Source organism: Lissotriton helveticus, chromosome 4_1 (assembly GCF_964261635.1).
Source record: "Lissotriton helveticus chromosome 4_1, aLisHel1.1, whole genome shotgun sequence".
NCBI classification, from domain to species: Eukaryota; Metazoa; Chordata; class Amphibia; order Caudata; family Salamandridae; genus Lissotriton; species Lissotriton helveticus.
This window is the reverse complement of record NC_136063.1, coordinates 1436685923-1436710697: the sequence shown is the minus strand read 5'-3', so window position 1 is coordinate 1436710697 and position 24775 is coordinate 1436685923. Positions and strand designations below refer to the sequence as shown.

The following is a 24775-nucleotide window of genomic DNA, read 5'->3' as shown; positions in this document are numbered from 1 at the left end:
AGTGCCATATGCCTCAGAGCAAGGCAGGATTTGGGACTCTACTATGGTGGCATGCCATACCGTTTTCACAGGTAGGGTCTCTCCGAGTGTGGGTTATCATGTGTTCACAAATTAGCCAGGGTCTTCTGAGTGCAGTTGTGGATCAGAATTTAGTTTTCTTTGTTTATAGAAGGGTATTTGGAGACATAATCTAGATCGTAGGGCTATAATGACATTAATATGCATAGAGTTCCAGTTTAAACTTCCTTCTGGGGCAACCAAGAAGCAGTATTGACATCCCTGGCTGGTGGATGCGAAGACAGAGCATTTGAGGTTGAAGCTAAACCAGACAATGTGGAAATGAGAATGAATTATGGAGACATATTTGACTGAGGTATTATGGGGAGCATTCAACGTCCCTCTAGTGAGGTTTTCTCTTCTCCCTCCCTGGACCAATACTTTTGGTGATTTAGTCCATAGTGGATTGAATACGTACTTTGATAAGGCAGCTGTAGTCACAGTGGAGGAAATTATGTTTGTGTCCCAGTCCATCGAATGGTATAGTGCTTAATGTTGAGTGGGTCAGCATGCAAGTCTAATCACGTGCAGAACTCGGTACTTCGTATTTGCTTTTTCAAGCTATCACGCCAACAATGGACATTCATCATTCCTGGCCCCATTATGAGGAGCTGGTTATACCACATCAGTATTTCTGCTACCAAATGACTGATTCCTTGGGTAGTCATATTTTCTGGAGTTTCAAACACCGCAGTATTCCGACTTTGCCACGAAAAAAGATGGCTTGAAAAATGGGGAAATGCCTCTGGAATTGGGAACATGGTACCCTATTTCCACTGTAATTCCACATTCTAATGGATACTTTTAACTGCAGATTCCTCATCTTTTGAATTTCTCCACACACCAGACTGGATCCAAAACGATTTCAAAATAATTGTTCCCACACACGGGAGATGGTGGTATCAGATTCCACTTTCACCGTGCTCCACCTCTGGAGTGACCACACAGAGCTGAATATAGGTGCGACCCTTGCACCATAAAGTCAGTTCCTTCTTTTCTGTGCCATTTGAAGCAGATCTGGAGCACTGCTGTGAACTTTGTTGGTTTTCACCAATGACAAAATTGTGTTTTTCAGAAAAAGAGAGTCTGCTATGGAAATGTTACCCTAGAAATCACACACTTCAAACCGTGCCACTACTGCAGGAAGCAGAGTAGGTCACAGAGCCACTCAATGCCAGCAACGGAATTTTAAGACCTAAGCATGACTCAACGTCATGCAACAAATGGTCCCAGATGCACTGTAGGTGATCAGCGATTGGGAGACACAGCTTTTTGTCGCTGAACACAAACAGCAAGGTAGATCACGCTCCAAGTTGTAGATGCACTCTCGCTCCAGGCCCTGGTTCCACATCAGGTCAACAGCTTCTAGTAAGTCAAAGATGAAGCAGAGGGACAAGTCATGTCAGAAGTCCAAGATGGTCTTGCCCCAGTCTTGCCACTCTCACTCTCACTCCAACAAGAAGTTGTGCAATCGGTCCTGATGTGTCCTGATGTGGTGGGGAAGGGTGTTCCAGTTTTTGACTGCAATGTAGGTGAAGGAGCATACTCCAGATTTGCTGGGGTATTAACACAAGGTGTAGTGTGTAGTGTGTAGTAGAGTGCAGTAGCCTGGTGGTTTGGTGGAAGTTGAAACAGTGGTTAGGGTAGGCAGGTCCGACGAGGGCTTTGTATGTGTGGGTGAGCAATTTGAATTGGCATCGCTTCTGGATTGGTAGCTACTCTCTGAGGTGGGGTGTGATGTTTGAGTATGGAGGATGTTGAGGATGAGTCTGGTGGCGGCGTTCTGGGTAGCCCGGAGCATTTGTATGAGTAGATTCATAATGCAGACTTAGTGTGTGTTGCCACAGTCTAGTCTGTAGTGATGAGTCTGGTTGACTGTGCATCTGGTGTCAGTGGGGACCATTGGAATATATTGTGGCTTATACGAAGGATGAAGAGGCATTCACTTGTTTGGCCATGATGAGTCTGTCGTCCAAGATGATGTTGAGGTTCTTGCCGCGGTCATTGTGGGTGGGTGTGGGTCCCAGGTATGTTGGCCATCAGAAGGAGCTCTTGTTCCCAAAGATCAGGACTTCTATTTTATCAGTGTTCAGTTTAAGGCAGTTCTCTTTCATCCAGTTTGCTACGTTTTTACATGCATGTGGTGACGTGGTTACTGGTGGTGTTGTTGGTGTTTGAGAGGGAGAGGATGAGCTGCATGTTGTCTGCTTAGGAGTGAGTGTTGATTCCGTGGGATTATATGAAGTGGACGAGTGGCGCCATGTAGTTGTTGCAGAGGGTAGGGCTCAGGGTGGTTCCATGTACTGATAATATTGCTGCAGGGAATTGTATCAAAGGCTGCAGAGAGGTGGAGTAGGATGAGTGCTGTGGTTTCCCCTTTGTCCGTGATGGTTCAGATGTCATCAAATAAGAGCAATATCCGTGCAGTGGTTGCTGCGGAATCCATACTGTGAGATGTCTGGTAGTTTCGTGTTTTCTTGGGGTGGTATCTGGGATTAAAATTGCCTTTAGGAATCCACTATGTTCAAATCCTTTGATCCTTTATGGATCCTTTGGCAAGATTAAAAACAGGCGGTTCAATGTATATGTAGTAATTATGGACTCATACATCAACAGCAGTCAACATGTTTCAGCCCCTCATTTAAAGTCTTGGTCAAATGGCTTTCTTCAGGACCATCAAGAATAATAGATCCCTACTTATGCTGCCTAATCAAATGTTACATTTGTGTGAATGCTGCACTATTTTTGCTTGATATTTTATCAAATTGCATTCTTATTTGCATGTCATGCTTACAGACCATACTGTGTATTCTTGTCAGTTGGCTAGCTGTAAATCAAAGGTGGAGACTAAGTTAAAACATTCATTCATTATATACTTTTTCTCTTTGGTGAATTTTTGTTATAGGTACCCACACTACTAAATTGTGACCTCATGGTTTTGTGCATGCATCTTCCCTATATTTTTAGACTGATGCTTTTCAAGCTCTAAAAGGTTCTTGTTCCAACCTCCTATATTGGTGACATGGTATCCTTTAAAACTTGTGTGCAGCTCATGCTGTCGACTACCATAGACACCAACGCAGACCTACTGACAGAAATCTTGCTGCCTTGGCTTGTTGCTTCGGAGCACTTACTGCCTATTAATGAGGTCCTGATGAAAACCTTGATGACGACTTGATCCAAGTCGTGTCCAACTCATTAAGTTGGCAAGTAGCTGGATATAATAGGCCACAAACCTGGAGAGACGCCTTTTTTGATTCCGCACTCAAAGCCAGAGAGTTTTTAATTCAAGCTTCTATAAGCAACGGATTCCCTACCATGCCGCCAGAAAGAGAATTGAAAAGCATTGATAAAATTCAGGAACAGGGTTTTCTCTTTCGCTACTTTGGCCCCGAGATCCCTGAACGCTGTTTGCCTATTGCGACCGTACATACTTATGCACTTCGGAAAGTGGCCAGCGAGATTTTGCCAACCTTCCTAAATGAATTCATGAACAGTTTGCTTAGACCAGTCAAGATAAACAATATGTACCAAAATATATCTTGAGGGCCAGCCTGGACACAATGGACTGTGAGTCGCGCTACACGCATCAGTATTGTGATCAGGCATCATACCTGGATGTGCACCATAGGATTTTCCAGTTATGTGCAGGCATCCCTTAAATGCCATTTGATGATTTCAGGCTTTTTACTGAGATGACGGATTCTGCTTTGGAGCATTTTACAGACTGGCATGCTTCGGCATTCGCTTTACTTTTACTCTCTCTGGCCTGTTATTTCCATCGACTTTACTTTAAATGTATTGGATGCCCTCAAGGACTTGCCTACTGCTCCATGGCAGGTCTAGCAACCCTAAGACAGCTTAACTCCGGGCTTTTGCAGCATAAGAGGGCATGGTAGTGGCACAGGGCAAGAACATCACAGCTGGGGCTAAGCCGCCTTTATTCCCCTCCCATAGTCATGCATGACTGGTAGGGGGAAGAATTCGTTTTTTCCTGCAGAATTGGCATACTATAACTTCAGACCGGTGGGTGGTGGATATCTTTCAAAAAGGTTAGATTTCAGCGAAACAAGCCTCCATCTTAGTGCATTGAGGAATTTAAAAAGTGATGAAATAAATGCTTGAATTAATCTCAGCTACTGGTAAATACAGAGGGCCACATTTTAGACCATCAATTGTTTGCCCACCATAGCACCTCAGGGAGTAACCAGCCATATATAAATCAGCATTGGACCTGCTCCAATAGGAATACTTCAAGCCTGAAGTGCTAGGCCAGGCCCCCACTGAAGCAGAACACAAACAACCACCAGACCACTTTTAACATATTTGGGCCTTGCCAGTGGGGTTTAGCCTGGTTCCAGACGTACAGTGAGCAACAAACCATGTCAATTGCACTTAGGGCATTGCACTGAGGAATAAAAAAAAAGTGATGTATGTAATGCTTGAATTAATATTAGCCACTGGCAAATACTCGGGCCACATCCTACAACACACTTTTTTTCACCACCATACTTGCGCAGGAAGTTTGGTCATGAATGGCTAAAGCAGCCTAAGTGCTACCCCTATTATTGTTTTAGGTGGCCAAACAAAATGGAGGACTTTTGACGATTCTAAACCTTCACCTTCTGAACGCCTTCCTGTGGAAGTACGGGTTCAAGATGTACTGAATCCTTGGACCAGCGTTCCAAAGACACTTCCTTTGGTCTCACCTCTGCCACTTGGGTGCTTACCAAGGTGATGATGGTAGTGACGGCCTATCTTCAGAAGTTGAGGATATATGTATTCCTGTAACTCAATAATTAATGGTTGAAGGAAGCCTACCCACACTCAGTTGTAGATCACCTGCCAACAATAGTAATCAGGGCCGGACTGGGAACCCAAAGCAGCCCAGGCAATTTTCTCAGATTAGCTCCTGGGGAAGCAATGCCTGGCCCCTGGAGGTTGGAAACACTTGCTTTCTGCTTTTGTAACTAGAGGCTGATATTTCAGCACTGTTGCAAAACGGGTCCCCCAATAACAAAACCGGCTCCCACCCTCCCGGGGAAACGCCCAATGCCCGGTACGGCCAGGTACAGCCAGTCTGGCACGGATATTTACCCTTCTGTCATCTCTGGGGTTTTCCATCACCAAGCCGAAATCTGGCCTGAAGCCTATGCAAAGTTTTCCCTTCATAGTGTGGAGACTGTCCGGTTAACCCTTTGTAGGCCAAACTGTAGAACGTTTTGTTATTTGTTCAATCACTAGCAAGGCAACTGTGGTGGGCACTATTGAGGTTATTTGTTGGCCCTTTCGGCCTCCCTACTTTTGTCTGATCAACCTTAGTTATTCAAATCACCAGGTGATGCGCTTTTTGAAGTGTCTCACATACTGTAGAACGTTTTGTTATTTGTTCAATCACTAGCAAGGCAACTGTGGTGGGCACTATTGAGGTTATTTGTTGGCCCTTTCGGCCTCCCTACTTTTGTCTGATCAACCTTAGTTATTCAAATCACCAGGTGATGCGCTTTTTGAAGTGTCTCACATACAAGACCTCCAAGCAGTCTTCATTATACCTTAATTTGGTCCTTACATTCTAAATATATATTCCCTCGAAGGCCTATGTAGATTTATTATCAGAGAAATGACCATCAAGATGGTATTTCTCATTGCAGTTACTTTTACGCATGTCAGGGAGCTGCAGGCACTATCAGTGCAACCTTCATAACCACCTTTTCCCCAGATAAACTGGTGCGGCAAACTCACAATTCCTTTTTGCAGAAAGTGTTATCGCCCTTTGATATGGGAAATTCTATCAATCTCTGCCCTTTTCGCTCTGCTTCACCCCTCTAAGGCGAGGACGCTTCACTGACTGAACACAAAAGCAGCTCTTAGCTTTTACATCAAGCACACAATAAAACTGAGAGGATGACCAGCTTTTTATTGGCTCTGCCGTTTTACTGAGGGAAAGATAGCTTAGAAGTGAGCCTTGTCTAGGTGGCTCATCTGTGCATAAAGACATTCTATGCCCTTGCCAAGAGGAAGCCTCCTGAGGGCATTCAGACCCATTCCACCAGGGCCAATGTCACTATGACTGCATTGACAAAAGGTGTTCAGATGTCAGACACCTGCCAGGTTCCCAATATGGGCCTCCATGCACACCCTCAACAGGCATAACTGCCTCGTCAAGACAGGCTTTCACCTGCTTGGTCCTACAGGATTTCCTAATGTCAATCCAGCTCTCAGATGCTCCACCTTTTTGGGAGGTACGGTTTTGGTATCCATTCAAAAGGTGAGAAATCTGAAGTAAGAAATATCTATCAGGAGAACAAGGTACTTACCACAGATAACATTCTTTCTGATAGATACTGCAGTTTTTCTCACTGCTGTCCATCCTCCCTATTCCGTGAAGAAAACTTTCAGTGTTCTAAAGAGGTCACAAGGTAGATTTTGCACATTGTCATTCTTCCAATTTGTCACAAGAAATCTGCACCCTCTGAGTTTAAAGGTAAAAAATGATGTTATTGTACAGGGTGGGTATCCCTATACCGGTCAAAGCTGTCCGTTCAGGAGGCAGAGCGAGGTTGCTGCTGAATCCGATGATCCCACCTGCCAGCGCATGGTAGCAGTTAGTATGAAAATGTTCCGGATCCAGTCTGATGCTCTGCAAAATTGATAAGCTGAGGAGAATCCACCAGAAAAAGCATTACAGAAGGTAAGTAAGTTGGTTTTTTGGCCATTTCCTCATCTAGAAATGTGAGCTTTAGAAGTAATTCCCGATTGTAGAACCTCTTCAGGCTGCTCACTGGCACTTGGCGGGAATTATCATGTGAGCTACCGCTTGGGAAGCTCTTGTGATAAATTAAACCCTTCTGGTCGAAGAGTAATTTCTTTTCAAACCCCCCACAAATATGATCATTCTTTCCTCCTTTGTGGACACAAAGTAGTCACAGTACTTTCTGTCTTTTGTTCATGCAGGCCAGCAAGTTTGTTGTTGATTGGAAACCTCACTGCTCCAGGTGGTGTGTCTTGCCTAGCCTACTGAGCAGGATTTGCTTGCTTCTTCACCCTGGTATAGTTGACGTTGATTGCCCTCTGTGGTGGATGCTCAGGCGTACACTCGGTCAACGGAGCCTAGGCAGCGCCAATACAGGCAGTAGAGCAGCTGTGCTGGTGTTGCGCATCTTGAAGTAGGACGGGTCCCTCTCCTTGAGTTCTTCTTCCATGTCAGACAATCCCCTCCAACCCAAACAAATATAGGAGCCAACCTGGTTGCGACGGTGAGGCAGCTGATGTCTTATGTGCTTTTCGGAAAACTAGCTGTATTTTTTTAGGCATAGCTCAGTAAGGCCCAACACCCACCTATGCCTTTTCTTATCTAGGCACTAGCTTCTAGTAGTGGGATTGCCCTCTACCACTTTGGGGGTCTCCAGGAAGGCCTTTGATGTCAAGCACTTCCAGGAGACTCCGATAGCTACAGCAGCCATCAACGTTTGCTCACTTTGCTGTCCTCCTTGTCTAGGCAGCACCTTCCTCTTGTAATGACACCTTCAGTGCTCCTCCTGAGCAGACAGCCAGTGCCTTCACCCAAGGCAGATTCAAAAGGCAGCTTATCCTGGCAGGCTGTCAGACTTTCAGAGGTTCTGATCCAGAGTTTGGCAAGGGGGATTGGCAGTTAATACCCCTACCTCAGTGCAATAAATAATTGCCACTGGTGTGGGCCTCGGATTCCAGTAGAGAAGTCTTATCACATTGGCTAGAAAGGTATACTCCATCTTTATAATAAAGTTACAGACAGTAGTTGTGTAGTCCAACAGTCAGCTCAGAGACTCAGTACTTGACAAGTCTGCCCATTTTGCATATTCTGCTCAGACTGGTTGAAGCAAGGTCTAGGATGCAGCTGCAAGTCTCTTGTCAGGAGCAACCCAAAACAAAGGTATAAAAGAGAGTGAAGATGCCCAACAACCTGTTAACCTGCGGGAGCCAGTCCTCCAGTGAATAATGGGCTAGCAAAGGGCAAGGAGGAACAACAATCTAAGCAAGCTTCAAGGGGCCCCTCTGTCGCCTCTCCTCCACACCAAAAAGTCTGACCTACTATAAAGGATCTCTGGAATGGCCTCAGTTTACATTACGTCCTATATATCCATTCCAAGAGGGTGGCTACATTCCTAGAGACATTGAGACCATTTTTGAATTAACCGCATTCTCAGAAGTAGAAGGTGATGGACCAAGGATGGTTACCAAAAAGTGTGTTAATTGCATAAAAAATAGAAACAGAGGGGTGCTTCAGGAACAAAAGCATAAAAACGAGTTTGAACTTTGAGAGTCTACGTAGGCTAGCTAGAGATCTGCAAACCTTACAGTGGGTTCCACAGTGTGAGAAATGTGGATTATTATATGGTGTGGATGTGGGACCTCACCATGCAATAATGACAAATCCTTATCAGGTCCAATCAGGTTTGTTTGTAAAACCATAGCTCAGTCCTGGGTAGCTGTGGCACAGAGCAATGAGGCTTTTTCAAAGGAATAAGTGTAAAGCATTAAGAAGCATTAAAACAGTAAAATAAGAAGAAAATAATAAACAAGAAAAATGCAACCCCAATTTATGAAAATCAGTTGTATTGTTTATCTTTAAATAGAGACATGAAATACAAATATTCACTGGAGGATTCCAAAGATATAAACTTTTAAAGAAACATTAAACCACTGCTTTTCACTCGATGCAATAAATCTTTCCAATCTACAGCAATAGCTGTTTTAGATTAACCACGACAAGCAATGTGAAATCAACTATATTGGCACTCTTGGATTTGCCAGCTGCTTTAGGGAGCCAGTCACAGGGCCCAGTCAGGTCCAGGGGGACAGTTACCCGTCGGTCTTAGCAATCTCCAATCCAGTTCTGAATCCTTAGGTCGAACTGCCATTAAAGTCAATGGAATGCTCCTGATTGCTGATCCTGTTGCAAGGGATAGTGAATGCTGAAGATACTGATGAGGCTAAACCGCTGCAGTGGGTCTTCCTGTGGCCACCCTTCAGTTCTCGAACCTGGGGAGAGGGGGTGACTTTGGCCTCATGGGTTGATCTCCCTATAGTGTCTGGGTGAAGTACAGCGCATCTAGGGGTCTCCGGTGCAGCAATCCTAGCGGTGTCCTTTGGTTGGCAATAACAAGCAGTCCTTCTTTGGTCTTCTCTTCAGAACAGGCATGACCTGAGCTCTGGGGGTCAGGGATGCCACTTTTATGCTTGTTACAAGCCAAGGGGATGGTTGCGACTAACTAGCCAATGGGTTACCAGGTCACCTTTCGCCTGATGACTTCCTGCAAACTGTGACACCTAGCTGTTCCAGGTGTACTATACTGCTGATTCCCAACATGGCAAGAACCTTCTCGGAGGTCGGATTCCTTTCCAACCGAGCCCATCAGAATGGCACTGTCGGAAAGGAATCTGAATGGACAAGTCCGATGGGGTTAGGATGGCTCTGACCGAGGGTTGGAGCCATTCCCAACCGAATCGGGTCCTTAGTGTGATTAGCCTTTACCCTTCAAAAGTAGCTCCTCCTTTAATACTCACCTTTGGTGCTTATACCCACTATAGCCATCCTGTCAGGAGGAGGTCACTCCTGAGAGTCATGTTTGCCTCCCCAGGAGAGCAGCAGGCTGTCTCGAGGACATCAGCGGTTTGCAACAGAAACAGCTAATGGAAAACTTGGGAGACAAAGTGGCAACCTTCTAAAGTTGCAATTTGTAAAATAGTTACATTAAATTCAACATGCGCAACAAGTTGGGTTACATGCAACAACTCTTTAGATACCTTGAAGTACCAGATTTAGTAGTCCCATTTGGAAGTTAGCACTGCTGAGCGTGTAACTCCATACTCGCCAATGAGGCTACTAGCCTTACTACAGTAAAGAGGACAACGCATAGTTTTTACTATCTGGACATGTAAAGTCATCAAAACACACGTCCATTTTTAATATAATGCACCCTGCCTTTAGGGCTTGTTAGGTCTACCTTAGGGGTGACCTATAAATATTAAAAAGGAAGGTATGGGTTTTGCCAAGGGTTGAAATGGCAGTGCTCTAACAGTGTACAAATACAGAGTGGGTGTCATTCTTTGCTTTTTTACATTCATGGTAGCACAACCAGTGCTTCAGTCCATGAGGTACACTTAACTTACAAGCCCTGGGAACACCCGATACAATATACAATACACAATATACTATAAGTTAACTTATGCCAAGGGGGTTTCAACCAATTAAACATGCACTTTTTAAGGGTTTCTTAAAGGGCCACTGGAACTGGGGCCTAGTTGGTAAAGCTTAGTGCACTTTAAGAGTCGCAAAACCAGCAGCATGAGACTAAAGGTTTGAGGGGGTGATGAAGCAAAAAGAGGCTCTTCCTTACACACAGAATCAGGCAAACAAAATAAACCTATACACATACAATTTATTTTAATAAAACTTTACACATCAATGTCATTACAGTAATATCACATCTTCCCAGTCCGGAACTGTGCTCACTGCTTGTACCTTGAGGCTGTTTTCGGAAGTGATTCACCCATGAAGCACTCTATGGGTACTTGGCGTTTCTACACAGGCTTCCGAAAACATTTGAAAAATTCTCGTTACTTCACAGGTAGTTTGGTGTGGGTAAGGTGAATAGACTTTTATACAACAACAAAGAACTACAAAATGGCCACTCGTCCAAAAATAACAAACCTGCCTGAAACAAGCTTCCAAATCAACCATGAGGAATCCAGCATTAATAAAGAGTGATGGGAATTTCTCTCAGGCACAATGGCGCATTCAGTGGGTTGGAGGGGGAGGAGGAGGACAACAGGGTTGCAGGCCCAAAATAAGAGGACAACAAACATGCACTCTAGGCAGTTCTTGACACAAAGACACCGACAAAGGCTGCCCTGGGGACATAGACAGTATGGGCAAATGAGATAGATAGACCCATTCCCCACCTCAAGCCCCTTTTACTTACATGCACGCGCGCACACACGCACACATGCACGCTCCCCCCCACCCCCTTTTCAAGGGATGAACACAGATTTCCAGACATTTTCTCAAATTAAGGAAATAATCTGAAACACTTTGGCCGTAAAAGAACCAAGAAATGGAAGCGTTGAAGGGAGTTAAAAGAACAAAACAAATAGTATATTGTAATCACTTGCAGGGGAACAGTCGTACAAAAGAGGAAGAGAAAAACACACTTTGAAACAAACAAGATTAGCACAAAAGACTATTGTGGGAAGTAAATAGTTCATGAAATTGAAAAGACACCACAACATTACAAAAAAGAAGAATATGTGGCTAATGAATGAGTTGTTGGCACCTGTGGCATGCAGCAGGTACATTAAGTTCCGTTCCCAGGTAACCAATAAGAAGGTAGATAATACAGAGTAAAGCAATGTACTGTAAAACCAAGGGAGGGCTTCTGAAACCCTTCAAAGGGCGTACCATCCTCAGTATTTACTTGTGAAGTGTTCCAAAAAGGATTTTTTATTTTCCGCCTTTTCTTTTCAACTTTGCTGAAATTGTAAATGAGCACTGCCTTCTATAAATAAGCATTATTTAACTTGCATGGTCTAAATACACCCAACCCATAATTACACATACTGTCATGCAGTAACAGTTATCATTCGTTCAACGCACACCACACACTAACTTCAGATGCTGGAAACTCGTGTTACTTTTACAAAATGTTCATGTACTCATAACCAGATAAACCTTAGACCTTGGAAGGATGAACAACAAAGACAACCAAACTATAATATGAAGCCTTAAGCTCACATACAGGAGACTGGTTGTAGGTGAACTTACACATTGAACTATCTAAATGGCTAAATGGCCCCTGCAATAAAGTGCCCATATGCCCTCTATTTCACCCAACTGACCAGCAGCTGGTTGGGATGATAATGTTTTTTTATACAATAAAACAAGGTGTGTCATGAGTCAAATTTATTTCAGGTTTAAAAAATGTACAAGACAAACAATATACGTAGATACGAAGGTGGCCATGAGTGTTGTAATTACAATGTACAGAGAAGTCTGGAACCGACCCACTATATACCTGATCAATTGATTTTTTGATGTACTTGGTGATGTGTGATTTGTTGAAAAGCTAAATAAAAGTTTATAATCAAAAAAAAATATATATATATATACAAGAAATGTATCAACAGTGGGAAAAAAACTACTGGTAAACGTGCCACATCAACAATAAACCATACCAGCCCTTTGCATGAATATTGGCAACAAGAGCTTTCAACATACATGCTCTTACAAACACAATAATACTGGCTTTACCTGCTAAATATTTTATAGTATCGAGCTTGTGGGATTCCTGCATGGTTTTCATCCCAGCTACTTCTGTGTCAATCTTCCTGTTGATCTGAGTCAATGCTCGATCTTGCTGAGCATACTTAAGGAGACAAAAGCATTCAATTAGTGCAAGATATTATAGATCTATTCACGTAAATTAGCATTCAAACCCAAATAAGCGATGATCCCCTGTAAAACAAAGAGCATCAACCAACCGGTCACACCCACTTCTGCATTAGACACAAGATCATTGGCCCTGCTAACATTCGTTGAACGATTTGCTGTTCCAGTGAAAGACTTGACCATCAACCCCCTCAAGGTACTGACAGCAAGCCTCCACTATCACCCCATCCTCCACACAGGTCCCCATATCCACTACTGATTCTCAGTCACGGGATGGGATTTATCGTAAGATGACACATCCACACTGAGACTACTGTGTTGGACTACTAAGCACCCAGAGCCTCATTCACAAACTGCACTTTGTACGATGTTTTGTAGTACTACAAGATGTATGTTTTACCTACACTTATGTGTATGAGTTCTCCACCCTGACTGCGAGATCGCAACGCCCACAATTATAGGTTTTAGTAGTATATGTGGGTGGGACACACAGGAGGGGGCAGGAAAAGGGGCAGGTTTAGGGAGAGTCAGGGATGTGTTTAGTGAGGGACGTCAACCATCCACACAAGAATAGGCTCTGGTGGTGGAGACATGTAACTTACACCCTTGTAGCAAGTTTACACTTTGAATTTGTGAATACTGAACGTTTTAAACTTACTCCAAAGTGTAAACTCAGTCAAAAGTTTAAGTTACCTTTGTGAATTAGGCCTCCTCCCCAATTAATTCAATTTGCTCAAATTCTCACCCTACCAGTGGTATTTACTGGATAATTCCGACCCACCATGTACCATTTATTTGACTTTATTTACTGTCCAACTGAGAGCAATGAAATGAGCAAGAAATCATGAATGTTCTAATCAGATTTTTAATGGTCGGGTTCAAATAGTCGACAAAATGTTAAAAAAAATGTGCTTACTCTTTCCTTTACTACAGAACTGAAGGTTTGCTTGTCAAAAATGTTTGGCTACACATAGTATGCCAATTGTGTTATCTAGTACAGCATGTATACATTCTGAATACAACGTTTACCCCAAAGCAAAGTGACTTACGCAAACACATTTGCCAAAATAAACCTGAATTCTTACCAATGCTCTTATTTCTGTTCTTGCTTCCAGCAACTTCTTTTCGCTCTCAGCATACTAGAATCAGAAAGGATATTTTAAGGCAAATTCCAATAGGAGAAAAATACAATCGTAGTACAATTTTAAGTAAACTGAAACATCATTTATAGGTTAGCATGTTATTACATACATCTCTGTTTAATGTGCAGAACATTAAATCTCAGTATTAAACTTTTTTTTATGTACCCTGCCTCCTAGCATTTGTATTTTCGTCATGGGGAGTACCTCACTGACAAGTTACGGTGAGGTGTGACCCTCCCTTTCCGTCACTTAACCAGTCCCATACTGTAGGAGCTTGTACTCCCTTCCCGACATGCACATCTTCTTCCTCCCCCCCCCTCATTGTCTGAGTTCTGTCCATCTTGTTTGCTCTTCTATTCTCCTATATGTCCTTGCCCTTCTCTGATCCAGTTGTATCAGCAAAAACAACAGTTGATGGACAGAATGCAGAACAATGTCATACATTCACCGAAGTACAGAGATCTGGGCCTAAATCCATTGTTTTTTTGCACTCCACACCACCCCAGTTCAGACATGGCCATATGTAAATCAGCCTTGACCCTGTGCCTCATGGGAACAGTCCAGCCCGAACTGCCAAGCCATGTCTTTCCTGGACCGGAATCAAGCATCCTAGGACTGGATTCTGGCTATCAGCCGTCTTCAGTCAGGATTGCTTGACTCCAGTGGTGTGGAGAGCATGGGACTCAGGGTTCAATTCCCCGCCTCGGCGGGTCTTGGTCTCAACATTCCACGGACCTGATAATTCTCGCCTCGGTGCCTATTCCAATCATGGAGTCCCACACGGCAACTCTGGGCAATAGCTTGCTTAATCTCCACAACAGCCCCCACAAGGCTAAGGATGCCTGGCCTCCACCTTGGGGGTGCCCAGGAGTGGACACCTCACAGGGAAAGCCAGGATGGGTTCCACAGCGGTATTCGTACAAGCACCTTGAGACCCTTGCGGGTGAGTAGTGCGCTATACAAGTATCAATTTACATTTGCATTACAGTGGGATATGCTTGAGGTTCCAACCGAACCCAGTGCGTGGTTTTGCTGGATGGTGCTGAGAAGGGTGTACGGTGTGATTTGAGATTGAACAGTATTTGATGGTGATCAGACCAGTCGATAGGTAAGATGAAGTGAAGGGAGACAAGTTCACATTTCATAATAATAGCATCGAGTTGAACCTTTATTGTGGGTTTGTTTGTTATAGAGTTGCTTGAGGTCGTTTATTTCCAGTAGGTTATTTAGCAGTGGCGGCTGGTGACATTTGAAAGTGGTGAGGCATAACAGTAGTGGTGGAGCACACCATGGCAAGCAAGCATACTGAGCGAGCCCGAACAACCTTAGGAGGGTTCGGGGGTGTTCTCCCCCTGAGAATTTTTTTTTAAAATGAGTGGGCAAATGGTAAACTTTCAAGACTTTTGGAAGCCACTGTGCTAAACAGAAACAGGCCACTGCCTCCCCTAAAAGTGTTCCAGATCAAGATTCACCAGTGTATTTCAGATTTATCTGATGCCATATTTGAAAGGCCAGAAAGAGAACCAGTCATATTGGATAGGCTGCACAGGCTGGCCTCAAGGGCTCAGTAAAGGGCTTGCTTCTAGATCGTCTATAGCTGATACATTTCCACACATAAATGGAGGCCATAGTGGCAAAATTGGCAAAACAAGCTAAAACCTCTACTAAAATGGCTTAACAAAGATTCTCAAAGTGCAAATCTTCAATCAGGGTCTGGCTCTCAGATTACATAACCAAATCAACATCTTTACCTTTCCAGGGAAGCCCAATCTCCTTCATTGGGGGATCAGATATAGCTCTTCCCAGATCTTTCAGCTGTCTCATGAACCGGAAACCCTTTAAGCTTGTCACAGACTTTCTGTCAGTCAAAGGCATCATATATCACTAGGGATAGCCCCACAGAGGGATCTTCCTGCGGGAGGGTCGACAGCCCTTCACATCCCTGAAGGAAGCCTGGTGACCGGATGCTGAGGATGAGGAGGTGCTCTCCTCTAGGGAAAACAGAGATGTAATCCATGAGTGAGAGGTGGCATAGTGTTTTGTGTCACCATAAGAACGACAGACAAAATTGAGATAAGGAAGGAGCGAGTGATCCAGCAGCCATGAAGTATGAGCGACAACCCACAGAAGGACGACCCGACACGTAAGAGAGACAGTGGAGATAAGAAAGAGACAGGCAGAAGTGAAGCCCTTCAAGGGAACCAAAAACAGTGCTTTAGGAGATGATCGCCATGTTCCTCATGCACTGGTACTTGGAATCATCCCTAGATAGATGCTTTCATCAGCCACATAATGCTGAGAGAAGTTTAAATTGTTCTTGGTCACTGGGTTTCAAAGCAAGAAAGGCTAGTCCTGAAATCCTCTTGGCATTTGTAGGGATAGTTCAGCAAAAGCTGTAGTTGGTGTAGGTGGTTAGATAACTAGAGAATACCAATTCGATCTTATCCCTAACAAGTTGAAATTTTGACAAAAGTATAAGCAAGAATTCCACCAAGTCAATGGAGCAGAACCATTAAGGTCTTGTTAAAGACTAACAGCTCCAATACCTCTGCCAGGCTGGGATTCATCTAGCCAAAAAATTGACAGATGTGGCGATACACCAGAAATCCACTGGCTTTCTTTGCTGAAAGGGCAATATGCTTTTGCCTCATTCTATGTTTGCATCATGGACAAGTTCCTGCATCAGATTAAGGTTTTGGGACATTGTTTCTCAGTCTATTTCTCTGAATGCTGGGGTACTCAGTTTGGAAGTTAGTTATACATACAATGACAAACAATTTGGTACAACACAGTAAATGGCAGCACAACGACAGTACTAGAAACAGGGAAAGTGCACGATCAAGAAAGAGGCCAGGAAGCTAAAAATCCACAAAAATGCCAGAAATTAACATCTCGCCCAAGGCCTCATGAATCTGCCACTTTAATCTGCAGGTTGCACACTAGAACCCAAGTTAGGTAGCTCGCCAGATGAACGCACGTGCCACCTCACTCAGGCAGATCACAGATTCGAACCCCAGTAAAAGAGCTTGCCGAGTTCATGATTGCACTTTTGTTTACACAGCAGGTCACGACTGAACCGTCCTATTCATTCTTTCAGCTATTAACGCCTCAATAAAAGAGCCAAGAAGCAATGCGCATTCTTGGTGAGCGCTAAATAAACTAGATCTATTCAACATGAAAAAACATCATCTGTGCACCCTGTCCCTGTACGATCAGACACAACAAGAAAAGAATTTACTGAAAATCTGACAACATTCCCACAATAGATTGCCACATGGGTTTTTAACTTGAAAACAGTTCCTTAAACACTGCAGACATTAGAGCGAGAAAGGGTTTCTTTCCTAAGTGTGCTGTCGACTCGCGACATTCTCAAAGCCTACAGGCCGGTGTATTTATGTCAGGGGATGAAGGGCGAGCGGTAGGGTGGGTGGAGAATGTAGGGTAAGGAAAGACAGAAGCGGCAGCGACTGGATTAGGGTCTCTTGTTCCAGCAGAAGCTAAATACTGCTCTGCAGCCTGTGACTGCAGAGCACGAATGAGAAACGTGTGTATTGTGTAGGTGTATCGGTTATGTATGTGTGGATGTCTGCCTGACTGTCGTGAGGTATGTATATCTGAAGTGTGCATGTTTCTCCTGTGGGTGTGTCTGCTCTGTGTGTGCCCTTCCGCTGCGTTTGTCTGTTTTGGATGTACAATGTACGTGTTCATGAGTGCGTGTGTCTGCACCTCATTGCATGTTTGATTGGTCTGAGCATGTGTCTGTCTGTCTTCTGCGTGTTAGGCATGTACGCATCACACATTTGCCAGCACATCAGGTTGCGAATGCACCATATGGGGAAATGTCATACGCCAGAGCTTGTTTCACGTCCGGAAGCCAAAAAATGTGATCACATCCCTGACTCCTGTGTTAATAATACCCCAATAGCTGCCTATTGGTCCCGAGCACACTGCAGATAATTTTGCATCACCCACGAACTTTTACACACAGATACACCCATCAACAAGACAGAAAAGCTCACATTCTCTTGTCTTTTAGTTGGGTGTAGTGGGCATAAGATTCATGGGTGATGCCTTTAGAACTCACTTCCTGTTGCAATTCCTCTGTCCCACCGTCCCCTCTCTCATTTCTCTTTCTAACTTTTACCCTGTGCATCTGACACACCGTTTTTGGTGTTACTCCCCTTTCCGTGCTTCCCACGTCCTCTGCACTTTAATTTTTTCTTATCTACTTGAATTGGTTTTGCCTGCTTCCCCACGTAATTTGTTCTTGTGTGTACTTGCTATGTAATGTATGATCTATGTAAGCTGGCCGTTTCCATTGGAAAAGGACAGATGGATCATACATTGTAGGGTGAGTGGATGGACAGATGGTTGAAACAAAGATGAAAAGGTGAAATGAACTCTAAGGAGGGTCAGTTTGCTCTGTCCAGGTGCACAGTGTGATTAGTTTCAAATAACTGGTTTTAAGAACATGTGACTCTTCCCTGGGGTACAGAAACCGGTTGTTACATTTTCACAAGGATTGCTTAAGAAACATAAGTACAGGGTGGCCAGGTTCCTTTTCAGAGGAGTCCAACAACCTAATGTTTAGACTTCAATGAGGTGGAACTTACCAGATGATGGAGGGAGAAAAAAAAGATCTACAAAATGTCTCAAGGAAAGATTGTATATGTCTTGCACAAGAAAGTCTCCACTCTACAGTGGTCCTCAACAGTGTTGAATAAGAAAATGTCCATTATAACAAACAAGACGTTTTAGAAAATATCAATGTGTTATGTTAAAAAACAGACTTCTATAACACATAGCTGCCCCAGCAACAGGGCTTCCCAACGCTAGACCAAGAGAACATGGTAGAGGTAAATACTCTCACCGAAGAAAGAGATCTAAAGATGGAAAAACTAATCAGAAAAGAGCCATGTCTTAATTGATTTCCTGAAGCTGAGATGGTTATGCATTTTCCTGAGGTAGCGAGGCAATTTGTTCCATAGGGCAGGAGCCATGGCTCGGAGGAGCATCCTCCTGCTGTTACCTGAGGGACAAGGATTACGTTGAAGTCAGCCGAGCAGAGGGGCCTGGATGGCAAATATGGAGAATGAAGCCTGGTAAGGTTAGGAGCACCTTTGGAGGGAAGAATCTTATGGGCAATGCACAGGGTTTTAAAATGTGTACATTTATCCACAGGAAGCCAATGGAGCTTCCGAGGAGGGAGAAGAGCAGTCTTGCTGCGGCATTTTGGGCAATCTAGAGTCTTTTTGTAACTGATTTGTTGGCACCTAGGTACAGGATATTACAATAGTCCAGGCAAAACAAGATTAGAGATTGAATATTAGTCTGTCTAGTTTGGGCATCGAAAAAGCTAATGATAGTTTTGAGGTTTCTCAAAACACTGAAGCAGGTACCTGCCACTGATTTAGCTTCGGTCTCGAAAGAAAGAGTGTCATCAATCCATACTACTAAATTCTTAATGGCCAGTTTAGGCTTGTGAAAGGGTCCATGGCTGAATGGCCACCAGTGGTCTCCCCAGGTGTGGGTGTGTTTTCTTAACAGAAGGTTTTCGGTTTTGTTAGCGTTTAGTTATATACAGTTGTTATTCATCCACTTAGCAACAGCAAACAACCCTTTCTGATAGTTGGCCATGTCTTGAGTTACACTGGCCGAGAGTGAAAGAATAAACTGAGTATCGTGCATGTACGATACAAGTGAGAGCCCAAAAGATTTCAGCAATTGCGCTAGAGGTTGGAAGTAAATATAAAATAAGGTCGCGGTCAGCGAGGTGCCCTGGAAGACTCCTTATTGCAAGGACTGTTGGTGAGATGCAAACATGGGAGACTCTACTTGAAATTAACGTTCACTCAAAAAAGAGGTAAGCCACGTCAGAGCTGACCCTTGGATCCCTATACCATGTAATCTCTGCAGTAGCACCTTATGAGACACTGTGTCAAACATGGTGCTTACATCCAGCAGAATCAGGGCACATGAACCGCCTTCATCCAAGGCACTGCGAAGTGTCTCTGACATTGCTATGAGTGCAGATTCAATGCTGTGAGAAGGCCTGAAACCATTTTGGGATGTGCCTGAAATAGGATTCTCCTCCTGAAACTTTATCAATGCACAATTGACATGTTTCTCTAACACCTTAGCTAAATAAGGTAGGAGAGAAATGGGGCTGTAGATTTCTGGCTCGGCTGGGTCCAAGGAAGGTTTTTTTTAAGCAAATGTGCGTGGATCCAAGCACAAGGCACCATAGCAGAAGTCAGAGAGAGATTAATGAGCCAGATTTTACTTGATTACAAAATGCCTGTAGAGAGGCAGTGTTGAATAGAGGAAACGCCTTCAGTTTGGTTCTAGGGCCTGCGGCATTTAAGTGCTGTCCGACAGATCGGAAGTAGTGCTTGAGGAAAAGTGTGAGTAGATGTCCCTAATATTACCAATGAAGTAATCTGCTAGGTTGTCGCTGTGGTCAGTAGAGGCCTCAATAGGCTTGGCCGAAAGAGCTGGTTTAATTAAACTATTGACTAAAGTAAACATTTCTTTAGCTGGATTGATGCTATTGTGGATTTGGTTGGAGAAGGACTCCGTCCTAACTTTCTTGATCATTTTGTGATTTTATTTAAAGCGGTCATATATTGTACTGAGAGGAGAATCATAGGTTTTCTACGGGCTCGCTCAAGCACTTTATGGTGTTTTGTTGCGGCAACAAGAATCTCATTAAACCTTGGGGTTGAAGGTTTATTTTTTACCAGCCCCTTTCAAGCGGGGATAAAGATGTCAAGGGCTGAGGTAAGCCAGGAATTTACCTTGTTTTCAGCGGTGGATGTTTAACGGAGGACGATTGGCCTGAATATAATTTCGAAATTCCTGTAGATCCAGTTTTTGCCATGGTCGCTTCAGAATAGAGTTAGGAGCCAAGGTGCATTCCTGAACGGTGATGTTGATAGTCATGGGGACCATATAATGGTCAGTCCAGGCCATGGGGTAGAAACATGTAAATTATTTAAGTTGGAAAACACATGATCGAGAAGGTGGTTGGCAAAGTTTGTAGATTCTACAACTATTTGGGACAGTTGCATGGCTGTAAGGTCGTCCAGAAAGTTGTGAACTTCACTGTCCTGAATGGAGTAAAAATGTAGATTCAGATTGCCAAAAATGTGAAATATGCGTGTTTTATAACTACCATTACACTTGGTTGACTCTAGAGGAGATCTGTAAGGGCATAAGTCTCTCCTAAACATTACGTAAACATTGTGGACCATTTTGGGCACTGTGCACTTTAAGAAAAATCCTTTTGCTACAGTAATAGCTTCTTTCGTGCAATATCCAGGACACACTCTGTCAGTCAGTCCGATCCCGCAGCAGGTGCCAGTGGCATGACACAGTGATTATCAGGGAAAGTGTGTGCCCAAATATCTGACCATGGTGTGATCAACCGGAGACCATTCAAATTGGAACAAGCATTTTCAATGCAATGGATTCGCCTTTGGAAAAGTTAGAGCTAATGGCAATGTAAATGACAATGCCATCTATTTTGCTATTCTCAAAACAAACACATAAATTCAAATTTTGACATTTACAATGCCAATAGCTCTAACTTTTCCAAAGGCGAAACCATTGCATTGAAAATGCTTGTTCCTTGAGATAGCACTAGCAGGCTCCAGGGAGCTAGGTTTCGCAGGGGCTTCACCGGTAGACAGGCCGGGGTGCTTCCTTCAGCATAGTGTAACGAAGCAATGAGGGATACGGTGGAAAAGGAACTTAAAGGGACGGGGAAATATTGGGGGGAGGAAGGGCATGGGGTAGAGAGTACAAACAAGGGAGCTTGAGTGAGGGCAACGCAGATATGCGATGAGTAAAGCATAATGGAAAGCGGGCAGGATGGAAGAGTGGGGTGTACACGCTCTTGGCCGAGAGGTAGAGAAGAGGTGAGCGAACTACGAAAGGGGAAACAGAAAAAATAGTTTAAGAGGGGAGAGCAGTGCGAACGGGAGACAGGGGGGGAAGGGGTTAAACATTGTTTAAATACGTCGCAGACCCACGGTGAGGGTGCTAGGACACACCCCCAGTCCAGGAGGCAGTGGCAGACAGCGGGGTGTTCCCGCCAAAGACCAAGGGGTGTGGGGGTGCGGTGCTGGTCAGAAGCGGGGTGCCGGTGAGACTAGGAGTGTTCATTGACAAAGAGTGCTGGTGAGAGTAGGGGTGTTTGTGGAGGAATAGTGCTACTGAGGGGGAGCTTCTGGCGGAGGGGGGTGATGAGCAGGAGGGGTGTGAGGAAAGCAATACTCGAGGAAGGGGAGTGCTGGTGAGTGGGCATGCTATGTGGGATAGGGGTTAGTGGTAAGTCCCTTCGGCTGGAGAAGAAGGGGTACAGGTGAAAAAAGAGTGGGTATCCGGAGGTACAGGAGTTTTGCTTGGTGGAGAGGTGCTTGGTTAGAATTTCTGGTGCAGGAAGGTGTTAGAAAGGGGCGCTAGAAGAGGCGCTCTCGGAAGTGACCGGAGATGTGGGGGGAAGGGGCCCTGGAAAAGAGTGCTGACGAGAGGAGGGTTGCTGGAGATGGGAGAGTGCCTTGGGGGAGGGGTGCTGAAGGTGGTGGTAGGGAGAGGAAAGGTTCTCGTAAAAGGGGCGGGCTGTGTGCGCGCCCGGTGTAAGCTCCTTGCCAGAGGTTTTTGACCCCCACCCCGTGTGATATGTTAGGCTGATCCTATCTGGGAGAGCAGGACAGGCAGTCTGTACATTCCAGCGCACCCCTGTCCAGCTCCGGTGCAGGCGGAAAGCTGCGAGACCCCAGAGGAGGAGGGAGTAAAGAACCCGGGACAAGGCAGACCCCCTTGTGAGAAACGCAGAGCGCAGGGCAAGTCGGTCCTGTGCTTTCCCTTCCAGGGTCACAACCAATGCATGTCGTAAGCCGTGTGCAGGGCAGGTCGCTGTGCTCAACACTGAAGCATCCAGTGCAGAGCGCACGCAACATCCTTGACGCGCGGAACCACCCGGCGCGAGCAGCTTAACGTGTGTAACATTACCGAAGTGAAGCTGTATCCAGCGTGCACAGTGCAGCCTATACTACATCTCAGAAAAGGAGTTCACTGAGGACTGGACAGAACGGACTGCCCTACTGGTACTGCCGAGGATCTCACAAATCACGCATCAGCCGGTGCAGGAAGGCGAGGCGATGGCGAGGCGATTCTGGGGCGTGTTTGGCCAGAATGACATGCACAAGACGTGCACAAAGGGGCCGGATGAGAAAAACATCCCAGGAACGCCCACGAGTCGCCTCGCAGGATGACGGACGCTTCTGTTTGCCAATGGCTAGCGTCCATTTATGGAGCTAGCCAATGGGATACAGAGGCGGGCCGAACATCCATACTGTTGACAAAAGTTTTCGACCTGGGCGGAGCTCTGCGAGCTCTCGCCAGGTCGAAACCTAAAAAAGTAGCACAATGACGGCAATGCCTTCTTAGTGCATGAAATGCCCTTTGTGTGTTGCTGTTGTGCTGTTAGCCAGGATGGCAGAAGGCACAGTTGGCATTCAAACATCTGGTTTCACTTTGGGTTCGTTCAATGGTACCATCCAGAAGAAACCTAAGAAAAAGCTGGTTGGCAATGAAAATAGATGTTGAAAGGTTTTCGTAATGTGGCTCACAGAAAAAGACTTGAACATGTTTTGATAACTCCTTTTTAGGTCTCGGAGAGGCGCGGGAGGAGCAGCGAAGCTGCTGCCACGCCTCGGCGAGAGATATTGTTTCTAAAAAGGGTACGGTCAGCCCCGCCCCGTTTTTCATTGGGTAGCGTCAGCGTTCATGGTAAAAGCTGGCTTCCCATTGGAAAAGAGGGGTTTTGGGTGCCACCTTGTCCACTTTTCGCACTGCCCCTCCGGACAATGTAGCCTGTTTTGTGGCTGGCGTAAAAGAGTAATCTTATTTGCTTGTTTATTTAACAAGCAGATAAGAACATTCTTCACGTCAGCTGCGAAGCAGGCACCGAGCACAGAGGCGCACAGGGTCACGGGGAGGATAGAGGGATCCCGTCCACGGGGGCGTTTTGCAGCTTGCAGTGCAGGAAACAGTTGGCCTGATAGTGGGTATCTGCTCCTGGGCTGACCGAACGTTGTATTACGTGCCCTCGGCGTCCAGATATTTTCATTAAAATGAATCAACAGTGGCAGGCTCGGCGAAAAGGAAGGAAGTCCCCGTGTGTTTATTTGAAGCTTGCTGTCAGAGCTCAGTTCAAAGAACAAACTTCACACTTCAGGCCTCTTGACATGCTCGACTTCTGCACGAATCCCAGAGGAAGAAGTATGCAGAGAGCTGGTGGAGGGAACAGGCCGGCTTCTTACCGCTTGTTTATTATTTGTTTTATTGTGTGTTAGCCACGGTGACACCTTTACTACTTTAATGCAGAATAACACATTGGTTTTTCCATAGTGGGAAAGTCCCATAAATTAAGCCTGGGTGGCACAGTTGCCTATTACGTCCTCTGCAAGTGCCAGAGTTTAACATTTGGTCTCAGGTTTGAACCCAGCGAGTCAGCTCGAACATTCGTCATGTTTCCGACATTTATAAAACAAGCAAAACTGAGTTCTAAAACAACAAAATGGTTAGGAGCACTTGGATGCTTGTTCTGAGAGAGAGGGTGTCTAAAACCGGTCACAATATAGCTCTTTCTCTCTAACTGCAGTCAAAACATGAGGCTTTTAGGAGCTATATCGTCCCCCCACCAGTTACCTTGTGGCATTCCTTTCGGACCATTCTGTCTTATGCTCCTCATAATGTATGTCATGTCACAGCTTCTTTAGCGGTATAAATTTAAATTCCAAATGTAGGCTTGTGACAACCAAGTCCATCCCTGGGAAGACAACAGCTCACAGAATATATAGCGGGCACCGATCTGAAGTCATCAGAAAGCTTTACATGAGCACTGCTTGCATTCAAAGTGCACATATACATTTTTTAGACGCAGGGAGGTTAAGTAATTTGCCGTGAATGACCCCATGTTTGAGCCTTCTGGCAGATTTGAACATGGCCCCCCAGCTTTGAAATCGGCCCTCTAACCGTTAAGCCGCACGTTTCTGAGGTGACCTTGAATACCTGGACGCCAAGCGGGCGTCTCTGTGTTAGTGTTGATAGCATGCTCGAGGAGACCCGTGATTGTAGGGCC

General features: G+C 44.8%; 1 protein-coding gene across 1 annotated transcript in view; it reads right to left on the bottom strand.

Moving 5' to 3' along the window:
- Window positions 1-24775, bottom strand: part of MCUR1 (mitochondrial calcium uniporter regulator 1) — a 237300-nt gene that overhangs the window by 51641 nt on the left and 160884 nt on the right. The window contains exons 7-8 of the mRNA XM_078687987.1: window positions 13570-13623; window positions 12347-12461 (exon numbers count right to left, since the gene is read on the bottom strand). Coding sequence (XP_078544113.1) covers window positions 12347-12461; window positions 13570-13623 — 169 coding nt within the window. The remainder of the gene's footprint in view (window positions 1-12346; window positions 12462-13569; window positions 13624-24775) is intronic.